The sequence below is a fragment of the Bubalus kerabau genome, chromosome 8 (assembly GCF_029407905.1).
Source record: "Bubalus kerabau isolate K-KA32 ecotype Philippines breed swamp buffalo chromosome 8, PCC_UOA_SB_1v2, whole genome shotgun sequence".
NCBI lineage: Eukaryota > Metazoa > Chordata > Mammalia > Artiodactyla > Bovidae > Bubalus > Bubalus kerabau.
In genome coordinates, this window is record NC_073631.1 from 100,914,439 (window position 1) to 100,938,577 (window position 24,139).

A 24,139-nucleotide genomic window follows, 5' to 3' on the forward strand; every position below is an offset into this window, starting at 1 on the left:
AACTCCCTGCCAGACTGGATAGAGTGTGAGAGAAAGAAAGCTATCAAAAATGACTCAGGATTTTTCATTTAAATGGTGAAAAGTCAGAGTTGCCAGTATTGAGATGGCGAACATGGCAGGTTTGGGGGCAGCAGATAAGATTCTTGTGTATTAGGCAACCACATGGAGATATGGGATGGGCAGTTGGATATATGTATCAAAAGGAAAGAAGTCTGCCCTGGAGATAGGTATTCTCAGCCACCAACATATAAATAGTGTATATAAATGGTATTTAAAACTATGGACTACATGAAATCTCTAGGGGATTGAGTATTACTATGACAGAGAAAAGGACTGTGGAATTTAAGAAGTTTGTAAGATGAGGAGAAACCAGTAAAGGAGACTGAGAAGCAACCATCAGCGAAGTAGGAGGAAGAAGAAGACAGTGTAGAGTCCAGGAAACCAAGCGAAGGGATGGAGGGATCCTTGGTCCCAGTGCTGCTATAGGATCGTGTTAGAACTCACCTTTGAGTGATAAATGGAACATGGGGGTATTCCTGATTTTCACAAGAGTTGTTTCCATGGACTCGTAGATGGGAAACCTGGATTGATATGGACTTAAAAAAGAATCTGGGAGTTGAGAACTTGTAAATATAGGCAGAACTTTTACAGCGAGTTTGCTGTGAAAGGGAACAGAGAAATGGAGTGATAGCTAGGGAATTGAGACCACATGAAGGGTTTTTTAATTCTTTTAGCTGTTATTTTAAATAGAAATAAGTGCATGTTTATATTTTAAGAAAATTATTTAGGACAAAGGGAAAATTATCGATGCAGGAGAGAAAGAATGAACATTGCTAAAATTGTGTTTGGGGGTTGGATTCAGTGCAACAAATATAGTAACTGGCTTTAGACAGGCTCACAGGTAGTTTTGTTCACCATGCTCTGTCTTTCTCAAAGGAATGATTTCTGTCATTTATAGTTCACCGTTTTGTCCAAACAATGCACCAATCTATTATACTACTGGGTTGGCCAGAAAGTTCATTGGAATGTTTCCGTGCCATCCTGTGGGAAAATCCGAATCCACTTTTTGGCCAACCCCATGCTTTTCTCTTGGAAAATACCCATTACTTTTGGTTCTTGATATCTTGTGGTCAACAGGTATCGTGATTCCTTCTCCCGAGGGACTATATAATTTTGGTGTCCTTCCTGGCCAAATTCTCTGGAATGGTGCCCACATGGTTCCTTCTTCAGAGTCTTCTCTGTCATGGTCTACCACAGTTGCTGAGTTTATCTCAGGGTTGGGAAAAGTACTTCTGTGAAGCTTTGCCGGGGATTAAATAGAAAATAGTTTACGTGGTTGTTACACAACAGCGCACTCACACACACAAGACAGAACCCTGTGGTGCCTGTTACCTGTCACTTAATCAGGCTTTCCAGGCTCGGAAGAAAGTGTTTCCTTATTGTGCGAGTCTGAAGATGTAAAGTGTCCTTACTTCCTCTCTTCCCACGTGTTGCCCTCCCCCAGACTGGCACCTGCTGAGGAGTAATTAGGGCAGTTCTAATTTGGACAGCCAAATCCTGATTACAGTGAGAGGAAAAACAGGAAATGTTCTAGTTTTGCTGCCAGCAAATGACTGACTTAAATAGAAAGCCATATACAATTCAAATGATCCAAAGTGATATAACATTGGGGAAGGAGGAAGGGAGCGGGGAAATATCGCAATCGGATTCTTTCTCAGCAGATATCTTTTACACAAAGAATCTGATCCATAAGCTCACAATGCCCTCTGCTGAGAGCTGGAGTGTTTTCCAAGTTTGCCCTGAGAACCCAAGTGAGCCACTGGGAGTCTGGAGATCTAGTGAAGTGAAGTCGCTCAATCATGTCCGACTCTTTGCAACCCCGTGGGCTGTAGCCTACCAGGCTCCTCTGTCCATGGGATTTTCCAGGCAATAGTCCTGGAGTGGGTTGCCATTTCCTTCTCCAGGGCATCTTCCCAACCCAGGGATCAAACCCAGGTCTCCCGCATTGTAGACAGACGCTTTACCGTCTGAGCCACCAGGGAAGTCACAAGGAGATCTAAGGAAGGGTCAAAAACATCTCACCTTTCTCTGAGACCTTCACTCTGGAGAGAAAACCTGTTATGTATACTGATGTCATGTTATATGCTTTGGATAAAAAGGTATCCTAAAAGGGAGATGAGGACTAGAAGTCTACTTCTTAATTAGTCACAACTCTTGAGTCTTAAAAGAAAACTCAGCTGTGAATTCTTGGGTCCTCTGCATTAATGAGGGGCTTCCCAGGTGGCTCAGTGGTAAAGAATCCGCCTGCCAATACAGGAGTCACTGAAGGCAAGGTTTCGATCCCTGGGTGGGGAAGATCCCCTGGAGGAGGAAATGGCAACCCAAATCCAGTATTCTTGCTGGGAAATCCCATGGACAGAGGAGCTTGCTGGACTATAGCCCATGGGGTCACAGAGAGGCAGACACAACTGAGCGACTGAGCATGCATTTATACTGCATTAGCGACAGGTGGCTAGTCTGTTGGTCTGCTACTTGCAAGCTGAGTGTTTCTCTCCCTTAATCATCCTCTTTGTCCTAAGGTACAAGCAGCTGCTTATGTGCCCCCAAATAGTCACTTGAAGATGGAAAATCATTTTTGTAAAGTTTGTTCCAATTGAGCATCAGCTCATTAATCATATTTCTGGGCCTTCCTGCATTGTGTTGGGCCTGGTAGAAAACACAAATAAAACATCTTCTAATCTTGAAGAATCAGTTGATACAGGACACAGGCATGTTTTTATTAGGAGAAGGTGGAACCAACCCCAGAGCCCACCTTTCACCACTTCTCCACGGAGCCCTGAGAACTCATACCGAGGCATGAGTGACATGGAGGTGCACTTACCACCACCAATGGCGGAAGCCAGCTCTGGCACAAGCCTGGACACCTTGTGGGGCTTCAAGATGTTTATTTCATGAAGGAGTCAGTTCCTAACAGACCGAAGAGGATGAGCAGGCAGTAGGGAAGCATGGATGGACGTGATGCATTCGGGAGGGGTTGAGAAATGAAAATGACTGGGGTGGTCAGTGTAGTTAAGAATGAGCAGAAAAGGTTTTTCTTCTTTTAAACTTCCCATGTTAAGTACAGGAACACCATCATGAGTATTCAGGAAGAGGGGTGACCTATCCTCTCTAATCCAAGTAGTGTCTTCAGAAGCTCTCAGTGGCTACATTGTGCCAAGTAGCAGAGACTAGACACCATGGTTTGTGAAACCCTGTGGATTTGCTGTGCAGAAAGATGCCAGGGTCCTACAGGAAGGAATGAGAGTTTAATTGACCTGGTCTCACTGTCTTTGCCAGCTAACTAACTCTGAACCTCAGGTGAGTCAAGGGCTGTGCCAGGGAACCCTAGTCAAGCTCCATGCTACCCTGTCTTCTGGTTTGCCTCTTAAACCTATGCTATGTCCCCTATTCTTGGCTCACCCACCACTGATACATTCATTTTCATTAAATAGTGAAGAGATTATGAAGACATTTATAAAAATATGTACAGTATCTGATTCACAGAGCACAGTCAGCAAATGCGAGCTTTTATTATGTGCTCCTATAACTTATTAGGCATAACATTTCAATATTTATCCAGCTGTATTATAATTTAAGACTTTTATCATGTGTTATTTGATGTATTATTGGTTTACATGTCTTTCTCTCTCAAACACTGTGGACTCGCAAGTTATTTGAGGAGATTTTAAAACACACCACCTCGATTTCTCACATAAGGCTCACAGAATCCTGGACCTGGGTAAAAGTAGTTTAAACATGTCCCCAAAGTGATTCTTGTATGTGTTACTGATCTGAATTCTGGAGTTCTAGCAGCAAGTTACTGTGTCTTTTTTCCACAAAATTGTCCCAACATTTAGCATGATATCTGCATACAGGCCTTTCCCTCATGTTTATTGATCAAGTGAATAACTCTACTTTTCTGTGTGCATGTTAAATCACTTCAGTCATGTCCCACTCTTTGCGACCCCATGAACTGAAGCCCACCAGGTTGCTCTGTCTGAGGGATTCTCCAGGCAAGAATACTGGAGTGGGTTGCCAGTCCCTCCTCCAGGGGATTTTCCCCACCCAGGGATCAAACCTGCATCTCTTACGTCTCCTGCATTGGCAGGTGGGTTCTTTACCACTAGTGCCACCTGGGAAGCCCCATATTCTAGTGCCCATCAACTGCCTTCCTGTCAAGTACAGATACTGCCCTTCCAATCACATCTCCCAGGAGTTCCCTAGCAAGCAGCCAGTCTTAATTTCCCCCACCTAACTCACGATGAAGGAGGAGTCAGTTGCAGTCACTTTGAAGCAAAGTAATAAGGACCTGGACTAGAATGGAAATACACACTTGGGAAGGTGTGTGGTCATTGTGCAAGGACTCCATAGTTATCTACTCATTTTGTCAGTCACAGCAGTTCTCAAGATTAGATTCTCCCAACCTTACAAATAAAGAAACAGAGGTTCAGAAAGGTTCATACCATGGCTAAGGTCCCAGCGTAAGCAAGTGGTTGTATAGGCATAAGAAGCGAAGACTGGCTCTGCAGCCCAAAGAAGAGAAAATGGGAAACTCAAATAATGTTTCAGATCAGAGAGACATGTTCATTTAGGGTGGAAACTGGGAGTTACCTGGTCTGAGATCTTTTTATAAAGATCTTTACATTTATATTTAAATTGGCTTATCATTAAAAAAAATCTGAGCCCTGACAGTTGAGGCAGATTTTGTATTCTTGGTCCACTGTGTTATAATTATTTTTCTTGGTTTTTAAAATATCAAACACTAATGACCCTTCATGTGAGAGCTTATCTAGTTGAAAGTTGTTATTCAATTATCCCCTAAATAATTTTGGTAAGCTCGTAAATTTCAAGTCTTTCCCCCTGGGTCCTCTTAAGATTGTTTCTTTCCATCACCCATCTCTAGAGTTATCCGATGTTTCTTGAGTTACAATTCCAAGGTGGAGATACATCCCATCATAAAGCTCTCTGAGCAGCATTGCATGTGATGTGAAAGACAACCTGATGTTTCTCTGCTCTTTTCCTATTTATTCTGCTGTCTTTTCTTGAGAGAATCTTTAGTTTTACATCTGCTTTTGTGTTTGCTTGATTTCACTCAGCGGCGTAGTACCAGCTCTGCATTCTGCGTTCATTGTCATGATCGCTGAGTTGCTGAATGTCACTCTGCAGTTTGACCTGCTATAGGTCCAAGTCATTCATGGTCGAAAATCAACTATAGTGGCTTCATTTGGACCAGCCTTGATAAGGTTCATTTCTCTAGCTTGGCTCCTAGTTTTTTTAAAGTGTCTGAAAGATTCAGTCTGGGAAAGCAAACATCATGCCCAGACTGTCACCAAACAGTTGAATCCAATTAGCCCCACCCGCCCCTGCTTGTTTACCTAATGAAAGACTCAGCACCCCAGCTGTGTCCGGGGACCAGGCACACATGTACTTCCCAACTGTTCCAGCAAGGAAGCGGTGCACGTCGGAGCCAGTCGACACCAGCAGATGTTTTCTGAATGAAATTCACTCAGCTGTGTCTAGAGGGTGGACTCTTCATGGCAGCCCCCTCACCTGTTCCAAGAGGTATACCTCTTTTCCTCTTCCTCCTGGGAGCAGGTACAAATATCTACACAGATGGCTTTGTCTGTGGCCCATTGAGCTGTGAATTAATCAGTAAATTGTAGTTCTGGTAGTGGTGATTAACCCTACCCCTCTTATGGAGTAACTGTTGTAAATTTAGTTCTCCTTTTTGGAGAGTGTTTGGATATGTCCTAGAATTGTGTCACCCACATAGTACCATTTTTCACAGAATTATAAAGTAATGCGGTTGGTCAAGATGGGAACTTTGCCATTTGAATGAAAAACTCCCCTTAGGGTAATCGTATGTTGCTAATCAATGCTAATATTTCAAACTAGGATATTTGGAATTGCTTTTGGGACTGATGTTCATTACAATATGAATTAATAATTTATGGTTGAGGGAATTATATAGGTGGATAGCATGCTCGTTAATTTGGATTACTGTTTTTTAATAAGACAGGATCTACGACTATTAGTGGAGATAGTAATGTAATACTGTACTATTGAATTAAACCAGGCTTTAAGAAATACATAAGTAAATAGTATGAGTACTTTTAACATAGTACCCCACTAAGTGATACTTTTTCATTCCCACCAGTGCTAAAATGAAAAAGTCTAGATCTTGAAAAATGTACAGTACTATCTCATGCCTATAGACCCAGCCTTTTCCCTGAACCCAGGAGCAGATGGGGGCCATCATGGATGGGCTCAAAGATTTACATGCTGAAAAACTGTGTTGGGTTTGGGCTTCTAACTCCGTGGAACAGAATTTTGATTTGTACTGTGGGCATGAGAGGAACTGAACCACTCAGCCATAGCTCTTAATAAATATGGACATTGAAATTTAACTTTTAAAAAATTTTATTTTTTAAATGAAGAATAATTGCTTTACAGAATTTTGTTGTTTTCTGTCAAACATCAATATCAATCAGCCATAGGTATGCCTATGTCCCCTCCCTCCCATCTCCCTTCCCATCCCACCCCTCTAGGTTGGTACAGAGCCGCTATTTGAGTTCCCTAAATCATACAGCAAATTCCCGTTGGCCGTCTATTTTACATATGGTAATGTAAGTGTCCATGTGACTCTCTCCATACATCTCACCCTTTCCTCCCCTTTCCCAGCATTCATAAGTCTGTTCTCTATGTCTGTTTCTCCATTGTGCCTGCAAATAAATTAATCAGTACCATCTTTCTAGATTCCATAGAAATTACATAAAGGTTAAATAAATCTGAAATTTAACTTTTATGTAATTTCCATATGTCACAAAATAGTTGTCTTTAGATTTTAAAAAGACATTTAAAATATCAGCACTATTCACAGCTTTTATAACACATATGAAATTAGCAGGTGAAGCAGATCTGACATGCAGATCATTTAATTTGACCAACCCATTGTATAGGACAAAGTCCTAGCTATGAGGTTATAAACTGTAAGTAGAAAAGGAGGGGTTTTGTTCATTTGCTTTCCAAAGGGGAAAATACTGTAGGCTGACACAGTTAACAAGGTCCTCCCAGAGAAAGTGAGGCTTTGAGGAGACTTTCCAGTAATAGGCCATGTATGAGTAAGTGGAGTGGAAAGGGAAGGCTTGACAGTAATTACTCCTTGGCTCGTTTGTCTTGTGAGTCAGGACTTTTTAATGCTGGGCTTTTTTTTCTTTCAAAAGGGGGATACACTTCTATTCATTATTCTAATTTTTGTTGAATTCACAGAGGTATAGTGAGAGCATAGCAGAATGATCTATACTTTGGTCAAAATGCCATATGGTTTGATGGCTCACCTGAGTCATTTGGTGCAGAGAAGGAGTAAAGGAAAACCACTAACATGGTTTTAGCTTAATCAGTTACCCAAGATTCCTAAAACTGAAGAGGGCTTATTTTTATGTCCAGTTCACTTCTTACACACTTTACAAATACCAGGTTTTGTGCACGGCACTGGGTGCACAACAGCTAATGAGTAATCAACTCTGTCCTCAGAGAAGCCACCATCTAGTAAGGGATACTAGCTTGTAAAGAAGTGTAGTAGGACCCGTGAGAGCAGAGGTATGTGGGAGGTAGTGGTTCTCACCTTGGAATGCCCACTGGAATCACCTGGGACACTTTTTAAAATGTTGATGCCCACATGCCATCCCCAGAGATTCTGCTTTACTAGGTTTTAGATGTGGCCCGGACATCTAGTAATATTTTTAAAGCTCCCCAGGGCATGGGGATATGGTGCTAGTGGTAAAGAACCCTCCTACCAATGCAGGAAACATAAGAGACAAGGGTTTGATTCCTGGGTTGGGAAAATCCTCTGGAGGAGGGCATGGCAACCCACTCCATTATTCTTGCCTGGGAAATCGCATGGACAGAGGAGCCTGATAGTTATAGTCCTTAGGTTTGCAAAGAGTTGGGCATGACTGAAGTGACTTAGCATGCACGCACAGATGCAGTCAAGATTGAAAGCCCCAGTAAAGGGTGATAAGGCACAATGAAAGGACTCAGTTGTCTCAAGGGAAAAGCTGATGTAATGTTTGATCAGTAGAGGCAAATAAGTAAGATGGAAAAAAGTTCTCTAGGCAGAGATGATACACATAAGCAGGAAGCATTCAGAAAACATTCGAATTCTGACTGTGGATGGGATGTTCAGCCAACACAGGCAGGGATTTGACTGGGGGTGTGTGTGTGTGTGTGTGTTAGTCACTCAGTCAACTCCATGGATTGCAGCCCACCAGGCTACTCTGTCCATGGGGATTCTCCAAGCAAGAATACTGGAGTTGGTTGCCATTCCCTTCTCCAGGGGATCTTTCCAACCCAGGGATTGCCGGGGTCCAGCCCCGGCTGATCCAGGGTATTCGAAGCGGGGACGGCGTCGGTGACCTATTTAATTATTTATTCATCAAAGATATAAAGAGTAATAGAATGAGGATAGCTCAGTAGGAAAATTCAGTGGAGAAAAGAGGCTGAGTAGCTTGGTTTACGCGGGAGACCAATAAAACTTCAAGACAAGAAGTTTGCACCACTTACGTAGGCCACAGGCGTCCTTCCGTTCTCCCGAAGGAGAGGAGACACTGAGGCCTCCCCGGTCGGATCTTAGAAGCCCAGGCATAATTAGTAAGCATGGTGGGTTCTGTGCTCCAGATGGAGACTCAGCCAGAGTGAGAGAGAGACATGGGGAGACCAGTCTTTCGAGGAACTGATCCCAATTCTTTATTTTCCAGAGTCTGTTTTTATACACTGAGATGTTATACAAAAGTCACGCGGGGACAGCAGTCCTGACTTTTATTAAAGTCAGGTGCTTCACACAAATGTATACAGAGGTCTTAGGTGTGTTACATCATCTTCTGGCCAGGGGGGGCCTGCTGACAATTTATGACCCTCTCCTTGTGACAGCGGTCAGTCAACACTTATTTCTCCAGGAGAGATTATTCTTAAAACAGACGTCACGCAAATAAAGTTACATTCCTATAGGGTGAGGGTGTAGTGGGTTTTAGTTAAGGAAAGAATTTACTTGGCCTAAGGTCTAACGTGATTTATATCAAAGGTTAATACTTATTTTTCTTCTATATATTCATTAATGTGTATAAGGGCAGGGGATGTGGAGACTTAGCAGTAAACATTGGCTCAACAAATGAAAAACCCTTCACCAATACAATTTCTAATCAGCCCATTATACTTATACTAATAATTTTCTAACTTCTCTAAAGAACCTGTTTTTAGAAGATTTAAAGCATCTCGTGCCCCTCACGGTTGGGAGGCTGTGAGCAATCACATGTGGCCGGACAAGCCTGTCAGGCAGGCTAGAGAACCTTCAGAGGAGTTTGTAGGTTAAAACACTCTTGTCACGCCCAGGAGTTTTTATTAACTGGAGCTCTAGGTTAACTCCTTCTCCGAAAGAGGTGGTGGGGGACAGCCCCCCGTAAAGTCAGAGGTGTAGGGGAGAGCACAAAGTAGTAAAGTAGGCAGGCTCTGGTTATGGGGGTAGATGCTTGAGGATTTCCAGGAGGACTCCTGAGGCTCGATCCCGCCTTTGCGTATGTCGAGCCTCCTTCCTCATGACCTTTGCCATGGGTGGAGTGCCTCACGCCGGCCCCCAACATCAGGGATCAAGCCCAGGTCTCCTACATTGCAGAGAGACTTTACCATCTGAGCCACCAGGGAAGCCGTGACTGGGAGTAGTGAATATACAAGAGAGGAAAGCAGTAGTAGGAGATGACGTTGAAAAGGTAGATGTTCATGACTTGCTAAGTTTGGACTTGGTATTAGAAGTAGGAATCAGCGAAGACTTCTAAGAAGGAGAAAATAGGATTGCATTTGTACAGTTTTAGAGAAATGACCCTTCCAATGAAAGTGGTGAATTGGACTGATGGTCTTAAAGTTCCAGGCAAGGCACCCAGTTATAAGGTCATGGCCAAGTTCAAGTGAAAAGTGATGAGGGTCTGCATATGGGTGAAGGGCAGTGAACCTAGTCAGGAAACAACAGGCTTATGAGATACTAAGAACATGAAATCAGCAGGATGTGGTGTCTATGAGTGATGAGGATGACTCCAAGTTTCTGACTCAAATAGCAGGACGTATGGTTGGTCTGTCAATCAAACTAGGGAATACTAGATGTTCAGTGGGACAGGGAAGGGTGGATAATAAATGAGCTCTTTTGACTCAGTTTAATCTAAATTGCTTGTAGGACTTTTAAGTAGAGTTCTCCAGTTAGCCTTTTTATATGCTGATCCGAGACTTAGAAGAGAGGGCAGCCCTGAAAATATTAATTTGGGAGTCCCCGGAATACTGGTGGGTTGGGTCTGGCAAGAAGATGAGATTGCCCAAATGGCACAACCAGAATGCTATGGAATCAAATACTTAAAGTAGGGACAGAGGAAAAGAGCCCTTGGTTTGGCTAAGAATGAACTTACGAGGGATAATGACATGGATACCAAAGGAGTATTATTTTTAAAAAGGAATAGTCAAAAGTATCAGATGCGTCTCAATAATCATAGTGATCAGTCCTGGGTGTTCTTTGGAAGGAATGATGCTAAAGCTGAAACTCCAGTACTTTGGCCACCTCATGCGAAGAGTTGACTCATTGGAAAAGATTCTGATGCTGGGAGGGATTGGGGGCAGGAGGAGAAGGGGACAACAGAGGATGAGATGGCTGGATGGCATCATTGACTCGATGGACGTGAGTTTGAGTGAACTCCAGGAGTTGGTGATAGTCAGGGAGGCCTGGCGTGCTGCGATTCATGGGGTCTCGAAGAGTCAGACACAACTGAGCGACTGAACTGAACTGAACTGGACTGAAGGTAGAACATGCCCATGGATTGGTAGAACAGTTCCAGGGGAACAGTAGTTTTAGAACCCTGACTTCAATTGATTTAATACTGAATTTTGACTTTATTTAGAAGTGTGGAGTGGGTATATTTAGGAAACCCCTTTCCTACTCCAACACATAGAAAGTCAAGATAAAAATATGACTTTAAAAATATTTTTAAATATGTTGCCAAATTCAAAAGAAAGAATTCTCCACATGCCTCAAATGAAACAGAAATTAAAAGTCATCACAACAAGCAAATGTTACAGTTGAGAGTCCCACCAATGTATGAAGACCACATCCAGAGGTAGTCTTTGTCTATTTGGGCTGCTGTAATAAAATACCGCAGACTGGGTGCCTTATAAACAACAGAAATGTATTTCTCACAGTCTGGGAGGCTGTAGTTTAAGATCAAAGTGCCGGAAGCGTCAGGGGAGGCCCTCTTCTGGTTTGCAGCCTGTTTATTGAATTACCACCTGGAGAAAGGGGCTAGGGAACTCTGTGGGATCTCTTTCATACGCCACTAATCCCCTTTATGAGGGCTGCACCCTCATGACCTAATCACTTCCTAAAAGCCTTACCTCCTAATACTGTGGCAGCGGTGGTAGGATTTCAACATGTGAATTCCAGGGGGGCACAAACATTCAGATCATAGCAGAGGTGAAGACCCAATAGGAGCTAGCATATTAACACCTACATGGCCTGGAAGTTTATCTGTGCAGGAGTTACACATGGGGTCTTTCCACCCATATATGAGACTAGGAAAACTTTGTGCTTGGGAATAAGCCACACTACTCCCAGGAGAAAAGTTCAGTTCAGTTTCTCAGTCATGTCTGACTCTTTGCGACTCCTTTGGACTGTAGCATGCCAGGCTTCCCTCAGTTCATTTCAGTTCAGTCACTCAGTTGTGTCTGACTCTTTGCAACCCCATGGACTGCAGGACACCAGGCTTCCCTGTCCATCACCAACTCGTGGAGCTTGCTCAGACTCATGTCCATCGAGCCAGTGATGCCATCCAACCATCTCATCCTCTGTCATCCCCTTCTCTTCCTACCTTCAATCTTTCCCAGCATCAGGGTCTTTTCAAATGAGTCAGTTCTTCGCATCAGGTGGCCAAAGCATTGGAATTTCAGCTTCAACATCAGTCCTTCCAATGAGTATTCAGGACTGATTTCCCTTAGGATGGATTGGTTTGATCTCCTTTCAGTCCAAGGGAAAAAGTGACCTCTAAAAGAAATCAGAATCCTACACATGTGATGTGTGCAAGTAAGGACCTCAATTTATACCACTCATGTAGGGGGAGAAAGTTGTAAGCCAGAATAAGGAAGGAAAAAAAAAACTTAAAAACTTATTTGAAAGTAGTGAATCTTAAAGGATCCAGGAGGGGCAAATGCAGCTCATCTAATAGTGACATCTCCAAAGCACAGGGCAAAATGTGGGATTCGTGCAAAGGTCAAGTCCCTCTGAGGTAGAACTTGCAGACCTGAATAGCAAACCACCCTCATGAAAAAAGAAGGAAAATGCAACTTATAGGACATTTGACATCCAGAGTGAAAGGGTTAGTGGCTCGGTCATGACCAACTCTTTGCAACCCCATGGACAGTAGCCAGCCAGGCTCCTCTGTCCATGGGATTCTCCAGACAAGAATACTGGAATAGGTTGCCATCTCCTTCTCCAGAATCTTCCTGACCCAGAGATCAAACCCAGGTCTCCTGCATTGCAGGCAGATTCTTTACCATCTGAGCCACCAGAGAAACCCCAAAGAACTTCCTGAAAATACAGAGCCACATAAGAACTTAAAGATCTCTGCTTAAAAAATGATTCAGAGAAATAAAGGAAGGATAGAATCCACAATACAAGTACTGAACATTTTAGAGGAAAGAAGCCAGTGGATTTGTAAAAGAGCTAAACAGAAAATCTAGAAGTAAAAATCACTGAAAAAGTTGCAAGAAGCAACAGATGGGTTAAACCATAGCGTAGATCCCAGAGGGAGACTTCATGAATTGAAAAGGTGAATGAGAGGTGAGAGAATGAAGTGACTGGGTGAAGGCCACGTTCATTTGATAACAGTGTATGTGGACGGAGAGAAGCTTTATTAGAGAGAAATTCTACATCAGGAAAGAGATTCAGTTATTCATTCATTTAAAAAATAAAACACACGGGATTGAGGAATGTATTGAGAGAGATCCCAGATATGCAGGAAAGGGCGGGGTGTCATTGGAAGGAAGGGCAGAGAAAGGAGCCCCACAAACCTAGGTAGAGGAATTATTGCCAGTAAGTGGTGATGAAACAGATTTGAATATATTTCTATGGAGGATAAGAGTTGAGCTGTTTGAAAGTATATACTTCGGTCCCCTCCTTTCTTTTGACAGATGGGAAGAATGTGGGGGTCAAACAATGAGGAGCTAAAAGACAAAGGTTTAAAAGATAGCCATAGAAGGAAGGAGAGAGGAAGTTGATCAGAGACAGATAAAAAGCATGCCAAAGAATGTTGAGGATTCTTCTGACATGCAGTAGCATAGATTTGTATTCTGTAAGACTGAATACAGCACCCCATGTATAAAAGTGTAAAGTTATCTTGTGGGATCAATCCGTGTAGATTGCAGGAAGATGCTTGAAAATAACAAAAAAAATGAACAAAAGATACCAGTCAGAGTAATTTGAGAGGTCTCAGGGAAGAAGATTCTGTAATCTAAGTTTTGTATTGCTGACCACACTTACTGTTAGAAACCTTTTGCTTGTGGTGAGTGAGAATTCTAGAAATCAACTACGGTTCTCTTATTTATTCTAGTTTATTTTCAGAGAACCAGGGCAGTGTTGCTCCCTGCAACATAGAATTTTGTTACCTCAAGTTAGGTCATGAGTCAAGGTTTTTAGGTGTCAGCAACTTCCGTCTACATACATTGTCTGTTGGGTAAAGGAGGTTTTCTCATACATCCAAGCGTATACACTGTGTATGTATTGTATTATTTAGAAGGACATCATGTTCTTCAGTAGAACCATTATACCAACATAAATTCCTGCCTGTGATGGAGGAGAGAACTTCTTAGCTTCAGAGGGCTCGCCAGCTAATTAGCAGCCTTTTCATAAATATATGCCATTCTGTCACGTAGAATTGCTGAGGAGGATTTTTAGACCATTGAAATTAGTTACAGTGACAGAAATGTTGAACAGAAAGGGAAGCTTTTTAATTAAGTTGGAATTGAGTGTTCATGATGACTTTCCAGGTATGTTTTGGTAAGAGCAGTGTTAATAGCTCACCCATGGGCCCTATTAAAGGACTTGAAGCCTGTCACTCCAGGTCCCTTGTCAGAGCTCACTAGAGAGAACAGTAAAAGACTTTTTCTGCCTGACATCAAGGGCAGAAGGTTTCTCTGTGATGGTGGATTTGCTTTGAATAGAGGGGTGTCCATGATTCAAAAAACATCTTCAAGTAGAGCTAACTGGTAGTTTAAACCAAGAGGTCAGAGAACAGCCTTTTGTAACACTTCCATCACCTTTCAGATATAATTCATGTTGTTGTTTAATTGCACTGTCTTTGTGGTTAACCCACTTTTTGTTTGTTCAGCATCTTTCTTGAAAGAATCCCTTCCTACTCCCCACCCCCAAAAGACCTCCCATACACTTTTATTTATCCTTAGGGATTAACTAGGATGAGGGGAACTAATTAATATTATTAGTTTCACAATTACTCAACAATGAAGAAACTAAGAATGGAATCTAGAAATGATGTTTCCCACAAAGGTGACCTATCAGTGGATGTCATGCCTCCAGCTGGATAATGGGTTAGGTTAATAAGAGAGGTGAGCATGGTGTCTTTTTCCAACAACAAAGGTAGATGGAAAATGCTAATGAAGCCAGGCAGTGTCCTAAAGTGTCTCTTTTCTGTTGGTTGTGTTCAGGGGTATCGTCCAGTCTGAAGAAAAACTTGTCATCAGCGCATCTTGGGCAAAAGATGATGATATCAGCAGACTCTTGAAATCTCTACCAAACTGGATGAATATGGCTCAACCCAAACAGCTGAGGTCAAAGAGAGAAGAGGAAGAAGATTTCATAAGGTAAAAACATTTAAAAAGTCCTTGCCCTTGTACGGATATGTTATATGTTGCAGTTGTTCTTAACATGCTCTTTAGTTCATAGAACTTAGGTGAACCTTGTGGAAATGCAGATGTGCTTCCCACATTTATGCATATACAGTGCTTTATCTCTGATTGTTTCCTACATATTTTGACAAAAGTGAAGTCTCTCAACTTTATCACGCAATATTTACCTTTCTACAATTTATTTTTTTAGCAGTGAAAATGTGGCCTAATCAGTTGACACTCTTGAATTTCATATGGCTGACCTGGCACAGTGAAATATTTTCACCTCCGTCATTTTAGAGCTGTGTAAATTGGTGGTCAGGTAGGGGAGAAGTGGAGGTAATATTTTGTCACATTAAAATAAAATTTATTCTTATTGTCTTTTTGCCTATCCAAGTGAATGAATAAATAGTAATAAAATAAAGTAAAAGCACTTTAAAGAAGCAAAGACGAGAAAAAGAATAAAAGAAGTAGTGACCAGTATTTTACTTTTAATTCATCACAGAACTATGAGCTTGTCTCCTTCTCAGAATGTGGGCTGCAACTGTAGATAAATAGGCCTTTACTGTTCATGAAGTTAACTGTATTTGTGTACTGTGGTGCCATATCTTTACTATTTTATTATGAAAAATTTCTATAGTGCCATTTAAAACTTTCTCAAAATCATGAGACTCAAAAGGTCTTCCATAATTTAACATAATGCCTCTTGATGAAGGTGAAAGAGGAGACTGAAAAAGCTGACTTAAAACTCAACATTCAGAAAACTTAAGATCATGGCATCCAGTCCTATCACTTCATGGCAAAGGGATGGGGAAAATGTGGAAACAGTGTCAGATTTCATTTTCTGGGGCCCCAAAATCAATGCACACAGTGACTGCAGCCAAGAAATTAAAAGATGCTTGTTCTTTGGAAGAATAGCTATAACAAAGCTAGACTGTATTAAAAAGCAGGGTCATCAATTTGCGGACAAAGGTTCTTATAGTCAAGTCTGGTGTGCTACAGTTCATGGGGCTGCAAAGAGTTGGACACAACCTAGCGACTGAACAACAACAACAATTTATGTTTTCTTCCTTATATTTCACATTATCTCAGAAAAACTTGTCAGCTAGTTATGTTGGTATAAGAAAACATGTATATGATATAAGAAAATACACATATATATGAATATATATGTATTTTTTTAATTAATAGATTTTTATTTGTATAAGGGAGCAGTTTTAGGTTTGTTAAAAATATTGAGTGGAAGATGCATAGTTCCCATGTGACCCCTCACCCACTCTTACCCCACTTTCCTCTACTTTTAATACCTTGCAGCATTGAGGTACGTTTGTTAAAACTGGTAAGCTGATACCAACATTATTATCAACTGAAGTCTGTAGTTCACAGTGGGGTTCACTCTTTGTCTTGTACATTTTAAAAGTTGAGAAATGTCTAGTGATTGTATCCATTCACTGGTTAAAGCAAATGTAACCATTTCAGTATCACTAAGAATAATAGTTTCTCTGCCCTAAAAATCCTCTATGCTCCTCCTGTTCATCCAGCCCTTCTCTCCTCCAACCCCTGGCAACTCCTGTTTTCTTTTCAATCTCTGTAGTTTTGCCTTTTCCAGAATGTCATATAGTTGGAATCATACAGTACGTAGCCTTTTCATATTCGCTTCTGTTCTCTATCATTTTGTGGCTTGATAGCTTTTTTTTTTGTAGATGTCTGAATAACATTTCATTGTATGGACATACCAGAATTTGTTTATCTGTTCACCTACTGTTAGGTTTCTTGGTTGCTTCCAAGTTTTGGCAGTTATCCATAAAGCCGCTATAAACCTTCATGTGCAGGTTTCTTTGTGGATGTAAGTTTTCAGCTCATCTGGGTAAATACCCAAGAATGGGGCTGTTAGATTGTATGACAAGAGTGTGTTTAGTTTTGTAAGAAATTGCAAAACTGTTCCAAAGTGGCAGTCCCATTCTGCATTCCCACCAACAGGGAGTGGGGGTTCCCACTGCTCCATATCTTCTCCAGCATATGGTGGTGTCAGTGTTTCAGATTCGGTACATTCTTATCAGTGTCTGGTGATCTCATTGTTTTCATTTGTATTTCCCTGATGACATATGATGTTTAGCATCATCTCATTTTTTATTTTTTAAATAAGCATTTATTAAAGCAGTGACTGCTGCTTAGTCACTTCAGTCATGTCCGACTATGTGTGACCCTATGGACTATGTAGCCCACCATGCTCCTCTGTCCTTGGGATTCTCCAGGCAGGAATACTGGAGTGGGTTGCCATGCCGTCCTCCAGAGGATCTTCCCAACCGAGGGATCGAACCCAAGTCTCCTGCATTGCAGTCAGATTTTTTACCACTGAACCACCAGGGTAGCCTATATATATATATATGTGTGTGTGTGTGTGTGTGTGCACGCGTGTGTGTGTGTGTGTACACACACATATATATGTATATATATACGTGTGTGTGTGTATATATATATATACACATATATATATATACATACAGTAAGGTATCTGTTCAGATGTTTTCCCATTTTTAAATTAGGTTATGTATTTTCTTACTGTTGAGCTATTTTGAATGGCACTTATTTAGTTGACAGGTGTTTACAAAAACTTTCAGTCTATGCCTTGTCTTTTCATTCTCTTCACAGAGCCTTTCATAGAACAGAAATTTTTAATTTTAACAAAATCAAACTTAATGGTTTTTTAAAAATGGACTGTGCTTTTCTGCTGTCTGATTTTGAGTGTTTTTGTGTAATTCTACTGTATCATCTTAGGGTATATATTTGTTTTATTTATTTTTTGCTTTTTTAGAGGTTCCACTAGAGTTTGCAACATACATTTGGGACTAACAAAAGTACGTTATAACAGAGTAGTCCTAATTCTTTCCTCCCATCCCTTGTAACATTTCTGCCATTTATTCCATTTATCCATAAACTATAATCACTGTATATAATGTTGCTATTATTATTTTGAACAAACTGTTACCTGTAGATCAATTAAGAATAAGAGAAATAAAAGATTTTATTTACCTTCAATTATTCCTTCTTTAATTCTCTTCCTTTTTAAATATAGGTCCAAGTTTCTAACCTATATTTTCTTTCTTCCTAAAGAACTTCTTTTAGCATTTCTTATAAGGCAGGTCTATTGAAGACAAATTCCTTCAATTTTTGTTGGAAAAAGTGTTTATTTTCCCCTCACTTTTGAAGAATAATTTCACAGGGTTCAAATTTCTAGGTTGATAATTCTTCTAGCACTTTTAAGTATTTCACTTCACTATTCTTGCTTTATGGTTTTTGAAGAAAAGCCCAATGTGGTTTTTATCCTTGTTTTTCTGTGTGTAAGGTAATTTTTTCCTCTGGCTTCTTGCAAAGTTCCTTTCTTTGTTTTTGATTTTGCACTATTCAAATTTTGTATGTGTGTGTGTTTTTCATGGTGGTGATCTCTGAGCTTCATGGATCATGGTGATTCAATGGGTGTCATTGGTTTGGGGAAATTCTCAGTCATTATCGTTTAATTTTTTTTTTTCTCTCTTTCTTCTCCTTCTAGTATGCCCAAACATACATTACAGCTTTTTAAATTGTTCCTCTGTTCTTGGATATTCTGTTCTGTCTTTTCATTCTTTGTCTTTGGATTTGGCTTTTGGAAATTTTTATTGACATTTCTTAAAGCTCATTGATTGTTTGCTTGGTTATGTCCAGTCCATTAAATAAGACCATTAGAAGCATTCTTCATTTCTGTTATGGCGTGTTTGATTTCTATCTTATGATTCTTTCTTAGAGTTTCCATCTCTCTGCTTATATTGCCTTTAGTTTGCATGTGCACACGTCAAAGGCACAGTTTGGCAAATTTTCATACTTTTCATTGTGTAAGCAGTATCCAGATCAAGAAACAGAATAATACCAAGAAACAGAACAAAACGATAGTGAGCCTTACAGTTCCTCCTGGTCACTGGTCACCTCTTTAAAAGTTACCTGCAACTTACCTTTAAGTACCAAGACTAGTTTAATCTGTTTTGGGTTTGTTTGTTTTTTTTAATGGAATCATGCAGCTATATATTTTATAACTGGCTCCATTTGTTCCACATTATGTTGACAAGATTCATCCGTATTCTTGTGTATAGATCGTATATCGTATTTCATCCTGTACAGCCTATGAGGTTGCAAAGAGTCAGACATGACTTGAATGTGAATACACAATGAATGTGAACACACCACAAGTATTTTTTAATATTGTATTATTTGAATGTGTATGTGTGTATATATGCACTCATTTATTTTACTCCTGTTAGGTACACCTGGGTAGTTTCTAATTTGAAACTGTTATAAATAGTTCTTCTTTGTATATTCTACTCTCTCTTGGTAACTATATGTATGTATGTTTTTTTATTGCTTATATTGTAGGATTCAAGTTGCTGGTCATAGCATATGCATGTGTTCAATTGTAGTGCACACTGCCAGATAGTCTCCCAAAGTGGTGGTAAGAGCTTGCCCTCTCAATCAACTTTTTTTATTGGATTATAATTGCTTTACAATGTCACATTTATTTCTGCTGTACAACAAAGTGAATCAGCTGTATGTATACACATATCACCTCCCTCTGAAGCCTCCTTCCCCCTCAATCAGTTTTATGAGTTGTCTTCAAAAGCTTAAAGGGGAGGCCTTCTAGCCCTAGTTAGAAAGAGAGAATGCTAATCAAGAGATGAGCCTCCCTATACCACCTCATATGTCTGATTTAAAAGAGCTAGAATTTAGTTCTTGGCTTTGTTCTTTTCTGTGTGTGATTTGAATTGTTACATTCCATCTTAAATTTGAAGGCAAAACAAATTATACATATTTTTAAATTTTTTGGTGAATTATTACACCCATGAAGTAAGATGTTAATCTTGGGTGTATAACTCAGTGAAATGTTACATGTTATTTTACTCCTGTAACCACCTCCCAGATCAAAATACAGAACTTTTCTTGTACCCAGAAGGTTACCTCAAGGTAACCACTGTTCTGACTTTCATCACCGTTGTTTAGTTTTGCCTGTACTTGAATTTTATATAAATTTTTCCATATTATCTGGTTTATTTTGCTGAACGAGGTGCCTTAGATATTTGTTCATGTTTTTGCATGCAAATAGACATGGGTTGAAAACACAGTCTGTTTGCTTTAACAGAAGAAAAATAATTTTTTATGTCTATTTTGCTTTATATGTGATTGATTCTTTTCTCTTAATCTATCACATTCTCTATCCTGAAGCCAAAGGTAAGTGGAGGGGACATTCTTCATTGATATTCCAATGTGGCAGAGTTGACACAGCCTTGATTTAGCATGTTAGAGTACCACAGGAGCGTGGCATGAGCCAAAAAGACTGAAAAATCACACTCTCCTCCTGTAATTAGTTTTTAAAGCTTAGAGGGCTATTTGGCACCTGGATGAATATAGACTCCAGTGCCCTTTGAATTGAATAAAGGTTATGTTCCCTTCATTACTAAATGAGGCCCTTTTCTATTCTCATTTTTTAACTAAAAAAAATAAAATGTATTATTTCCTGGCTTAACTTTGAATAAAGGGGGAAAAATAGGTCAGGCCAGGGCCTTAATAGAAAAACGAAATATAGCAAATATCCTTTTGTTCCCAAAGTAGCTGAAAGCAGGCTTTCTAGCCCATTGTCTTTGTACCTGTCTTATATATGTATATAGTTATCCTTTTGATATCAGTGGATAGCCACTGATAAAAGCAGCCCTGCTTTCTGGAGATGTAATTAACAGAAGAGATGAGGTGTTGGAAGAAGTAAAGGGGTGGGGAGGCCCTATGTATTAGAGCCTGTCCCCCATAATCTGTTACACCCATTTCACTCAGGGCCCCATAATTTCAAAGAATAAGAATCATTCCTCTACAGCCAGGTTTGAAAATCCTGAAGTGGAAGGATGTAATTGACATCTATCTTGACCAGGAAAGTGTTAGTCACTCAGTCGTGTCAGACTCTTTATGACCCCATGGACTGTAGCCCACCAGACTCCTCTGTCCATGGAATTCTCTAGGCAAGAATACTGAAGTGGATTGCCATTCCCTTCTCCACTTGACCAGGAAAAGAATATTCAAGTGATAAAAGTTAAAGAATATATAAAACCTACAAATTGTTCTGGAACTCCAGCATGAAGCAAAATGAATGATAAAGCATTAAGTTTCTATGAAATTGTTTAATCTATTACAACAATCAGAGTTGACAGGGAGTGGCACTGAATAGGGCTTCCCTGGTGGTTCAGTTGGTAAAAAATCCACCTGCAATTCGGGAGACCTGGGTTCGATCCCTGGATTGGGAAGATCCCCTGGAGAAGGGAAAGGCTACCCACTCCAGTATTCTGGCCTGGAGAATTCCAGGGACTGTGTTTACAGGCACTATTACTCTCATTCAACAGATAAGGAAACTGAGGTGCAGAGAACTTAAATAATAACTGCCCCCGAATTTGCAGAGGCACTAAGTTGACAGAGCTAGAATTCGAGCCCAGGTAGTCTGGTTCCCAGAGCTAGCACACAGTGATCATCCAGACTTAAATTGACCAAGAATTTTACTTTTGGACATTTGAGTTATGCCTTCATTTGCATTGACCATCATAATCTTGACTGATATTTTAGTAGTTATTTGCTAATGGGTTTCCCTGGTGGCTCAGATGGTAAAGGATCTGCTTATAATGCAGGAGACCTGGGTTCGGTCCCTGGGTCGGGAGATCATCTGGAGCAGGGAAAGGCAACCCACTCCAGTATTCTTCCCTAGAGAATTCCATGTACAGAGGAGCCTGGTGGGCTATAATTCATGAGGTCGCAAAGAGTTGGACACAACTGAGTGACTAGCTCACACACTTTGTTGCAGAAATTTATCATACAGATACTTTTACCCTTCATTATTATTAGAATTAATTGTATTTCATGTATTATATTTTTGCCCATTTTTTCCCTTTCAGTAACAGGTTGTTAACAGAATATCCAACTGTTTGAGGGAAAGACAGGATAATGATACCAGGATGTACATGCTCTAAAACTGATTGTCTTACTTCCCTTTGAATTATATGTTTGCCTAATCAAAGAACAGAAAAAAGAAAAGCAATCATTGTTGGAAAAAAGAAGGATACAAAGGGGATGACAATATTAAAAAGATATAAAGCAAATTATGTTGGTTTCAGGTAATGTGTGATACAGAACACATTCCTGAACAAGGAAGAAAAAATGAAAGGAGATTTTTAGTTATTTTTATTTAGAAGATAGCTATTTCATCTGGAGAATCAAATGAGTGATATGTTTATTAAGACTGATTTTTGTTATTTTATGAGCTGTATGAACTCAGTGCTTAAAGAACAGCAATTTTGGTTCCAAATATTCTTTCCAAAGAGCAAGACAATTCCTAGGATTTTATTTGGCATGAGTTCTATATTAGATGCTTAATGAAAAAATCAGAATAAAAGCAGAAAACAGGTTTCTACTTTTACTTTCCATGGACCCTGCTAGTACTTCATGCTGCTGCTGCTGCTGCTAAGTCGCTTCAGTCATGTGTGACCCCATAGATGGCAACCCACCAGGCTCCGCCGTCCCTGGGATTCTCCAAGCAAGAACAGTGGAGTGGGTTGCCATTTCCTTCCCCAATGCATGAAGGTGAAAAGTGAAAGTGAAGTCGCTGAGTCCTGTCTGACTTTGAGTGACCCCATGGACTGCAGCCTACCAGGCTCCTCCGTCCATGGGATTTTCCAGGCAAGAGTACTGGAGTAGGGTGCCATTGCCTTCTCCGCTAGGGCACGCGGGCTTCAGTAATTATAACATGGGCTTCATTAGTTGTGGCTCCCAGACTCCAGAGAGCAGGCCCAAAAGTTATGATACACAGGCTTATTTGCTCCAAGGCATGTGGGATCTCCCTGGACCAGGGATTGAACCTGTGTCTCCTGTATTGGCAGGTGGATTCTTCACCACTCAGCCACCGGGGAAGCCTTCATTCACTCTTCAAATGAAAAAATAAAATAAAATGTGAAGAATGGTGAGCCAGTCGCCTTAATTGCAAGAAAATGCTTTCAGTGGCCTCCCAAAAGCTTATTCCTTTTGGAAGCTCACAGGTCTGAGTTCTAGTCCTCAGCACTGCCATTAATTAATCATTTTTGTTTTATTTGGGGTTTGTCTTGGTCTTCACACCTCTTTACTTTCTTCATCCTGCTGAGATTTAACAATTAATAGAAGTAGAAATCTTGTAGGCCTAGGAATGTGTTTAGATGTAAGCAAGTATCAGTATTAATAAAGTAGAACACAAGTTTCAGAAAAATTCCACTTGGAAATGTCAAGGTTCTCAAAATAATATAAGCAATGACTTAAAAGGTTCTTGATAACTATAGCTGTTGAAGAATCTTTATATAAATTTAAAGATCTGATGCGGGGGGGGGAAAGACTTTAGTTAACTCTAACAAAATGTTCATTAGAAGAGAGATATTTATTCTACTATCTCTGAAGACTTAATATGACTTTAAAAATATAATTATAAAAGGAAAGATGAATCAGAAAATATGAATATGTTAAATAAGTACAGGAGTAGAAAGTGCTTTGCAAGGATTTTTTTTTTCTCCATAATACAAGATGAAGGTCATAGATGTATGTAGGACACAGACAGACAAGACCGGATGAGAAGCAGACTTAAATTTCAAAATTAAACAAAAAAGGTAATTAACTGGAGGCTTAGCTACAAACATATCAATTAATGTTCAAGATGATTGAATTAGGCACTTTGTTATTATATCAAAATGATATGACTCTTGTTAGCATAAGATTGGCAGTAAATGAAAAAAAATGTGAATCTCCTCTATGCAGTGCATAAATGCTAGTCTATTGAGACAGTTATTCGAGGATTATGATTATCTATTAGTACCATTAAAAAGTCAAAATACAGTATTTCTGCATTTTATTTTTTGTTTCATTTTAGATCATGGAATTATTTAACTTTTTTTTTTTTTTTTTTTTAACGTATATACACATTTAATGCCATCCCTCTTTCTCTCATCTGGAGTCTTAATAAAATTTAAAAGTTAATCCTTCCAATTTAGTCTTACCCAGCCCTTCAGAAAGTGAGGCTGAGAAGGATGTTCTGTGACACTGTGTTGGTGGGCAGGATGCCTGTTATCTCTCTGGGGTAGGAGCAGGAAGAGGTGTTCCTACC

The 24,139-nt window shown here is 40.1% G+C and overlaps 1 protein-coding gene across 11 annotated transcripts in view; it reads left to right on the forward strand.

Moving 5' to 3' along the window:
- EXOC4 (exocyst complex component 4) overlaps positions 1-24,139 on the forward strand; it is an 804,929-nt gene that overhangs the window by 642,841 nt on the left and 137,949 nt on the right. For all 11 annotated transcript variants that reach the window (XM_055590952.1, XM_055590951.1, XM_055590955.1 and 8 more), the window contains one exon: positions 14,782-14,937. In XM_055590952.1, coding sequence (XP_055446927.1) covers positions 14,782-14,937 — 156 coding nt within the window. The remainder of the gene's footprint in view (positions 1-14,781; positions 14,938-24,139) is intronic.